The sequence below is a fragment of the Lolium rigidum genome, chromosome 2 (genome assembly GCF_022539505.1).
Source record: "Lolium rigidum isolate FL_2022 chromosome 2, APGP_CSIRO_Lrig_0.1, whole genome shotgun sequence".
Classification (NCBI taxonomy): Eukaryota; Viridiplantae; Streptophyta; class Magnoliopsida; order Poales; family Poaceae; genus Lolium; species Lolium rigidum.
In genome coordinates, this window is record NC_061509.1 from 138,137,105 (window position 1) to 138,139,180 (window position 2,076).

The following is a 2,076-nucleotide window of genomic DNA, read 5'->3' on the forward strand; positions in this document are numbered from 1 at the left end:
GCGTGGCGGGGCGTGCTGGCGGCTGGAGGCGTGCGTGCAGCGGTGCACGACTGGCGGCGGGCGGGGCGTGCACGGCAGGGGCGGGTCGTGCCTAGGTGGGAGGTTGAAGAAGAGGGAAAAATAAAAAAAAAAGGTTAATTGTGGGCCATCATAAGGAATATGCTGTTTTGGGGATTTTTTGCGGTGTTTGGGCTGCCTGTCATCTTTTCAGCCCGCAAAACACGTTTGAGGTGGCCTCCTTACGCATTTTTGGGGTTTGCGGTTTTCGATTTGCGGTGTCTGCTAGCGATGCTATAATGGTTAGTCATGGACAAAGCTTTAATGTCTATGATTTAATATCGAGAATGTTATTGTGAAAACAATGCTAATGCCGATGAAATTCAGATTAAATTGGAATGATTTCTAGCTCAATATGTAGATTAAAAGCGAAGGAAGGACTAGTATGAGATAGAGATATGGATGGGGCAAAAAATAGCCTTTACTCCTCATTGCTTCTATACTTTTGTTTAAAGGTAGCTACCCGAGCCTGCCGCTCGGTCTCATTGTTTCTATACTGATCAGCTATCAAAGAACATCACACGTCTATTGCCAATCTCTACAAAAGAATGTCTAAATGTGACTATGTCTCGTCCCAACATGTGTATATGTACACAGAGCTGGTAATTCCAGCTCTACAGTCTGTCTAAATGTGACTATGTCTCGTCCCAACATGTGTATATGTACACAGAGCTGGTAATTCCAGCTCTACAGTCTACACTACAGCTGAGCTCTCGGGGTTGCGGATGCGATGTTAATAACCTGCTCAGCGCATGCTGATCCGCTGCCGCTGCCGCTGCCCCACGAACAGGACGGCCCTTGCCTCCCTAAGCTCCACAGCTTCTTGAGCGACCTCATCCTAGCCGAGCCCGGCGTCTTGACCGCATCGTGCGGTGTCGCCACCATCATCGATTCCGGAATGTCGATCACCAGCACTGCCGCCGAGGCCAGGGCGGAGGGTCTCGGGCGGCCTCCGTCAGAGTTCACGATCACCGCGGTGAGCGTGGCCTGGTCTGAAACCCCGAGCAGCACACTAGCCGGCATGTTCGCGGCGTAGTTCGCCGGCTCCGACGGCACGGGCGGAAGGCCCGTCGATGTAAGCGACGCGTCGGGCTTGGCGACGGTGACCCGGCAGAGTGGGCAGGTGGAGTGGGAAGCCAGCCACATGTCGACGCACTGGGCGTGGAACCCGTGGCCGCACCGGGGCAAGAACCTGGCCTCGTCCCCGTCCTCAAGCTCGGACAGGCATACCGCGCACTCCACCCCGACGTCATCCGTGGCGGCGCCCTTCGGCGACCCCGCTCGGTACACAGTGACAGGCAGCGACCGTAGAAGCTCAGGGTCGACGCCCTTGTCCCTGTGGCCCGCAGCTGCCACCGCGCCGCCTCTCGGCGCGATGCGTACACCGGCGTTGAAGTAGTACTGGAGGAAGATGAGCACGAGGGCGAAGATTATGAATAGCAGGAAGATGGTCGACATGGTGAGTATAGCGCCGAGCGCCATGGTCGGCGCGGAGGGCGTGGAGACCGCCGGCGCGACCGCCCAGCCCGACGACGAGTCCATGATGTCGGCGGCAGAGTCGGCCTGGTAGCCTTCTTGTACCATATATGCTGTTGCGCTGAATCGGTGGTGATCGAGTTCTGTGTGCTGAGTGTGTAGGATGAAGATGGGCCATGTATATATGTGCATAGGGATCGGGAGCCAAGGGAGGGGTGTTCGAGTGAGGAGGGCAGTGACGTTGACATGGATGAAGCGGGGGAGAAGAAGCTGGAGTAAGGAATATGATGGGAAGTTGCGATCGGGCGCTGTTTGCTGGAGAGAAGTGCTGCACGGCGGCGGCTTCGTTATTATACTCGTGCTGCCAAAAGAGTGGGAGTGATGCTGCAGACGTGATTACCACACGTGACCCTCATGAGGCAACGAGGGGTCATCGCCCAAGTTGTGAGACTGGAATTTCAGTCCAACCTCATTACTCCACAGTGATTGTAATAACAAAGCCGCCGTGACAGACTAAGTCGGATGCCACATGGATCCCATTTA

The 2,076-nt window shown here is 55.5% G+C and overlaps 1 protein-coding gene across 3 annotated transcripts; it reads right to left on the minus strand.

Moving 5' to 3' along the window:
* Positions 1-456: 456 nt before the first annotated feature.
* Positions 457-1,777, minus strand: LOC124687326 (E3 ubiquitin-protein ligase EL5-like). Of its 3 annotated transcripts, none has more exons than XM_047221117.1 (2): positions 741-1,777; positions 457-676 (listed from the first exon to the last, which is right to left on the minus strand). In XM_047221117.1, the coding sequence occupies exon 1, from the start codon at positions 1,723-1,725 to the stop codon at positions 757-759; it is 969 nt and encodes a 322-aa protein (XP_047077073.1). In that variant the 5' UTR covers positions 1,726-1,777; the 3' UTR covers positions 457-676; positions 741-756. The 3 variants fall into 3 exon arrangements, with proteins under 3 accessions (XP_047077073.1, XP_047077075.1, XP_047077074.1); XM_047221119.1 differs by having other exon boundaries at positions 457-646; positions 720-1,777; XM_047221118.1 differs by having other exon boundaries at positions 457-623; positions 712-1,776.
* Between the last annotated feature and the right edge of the window lie 299 nt (positions 1,778-2,076).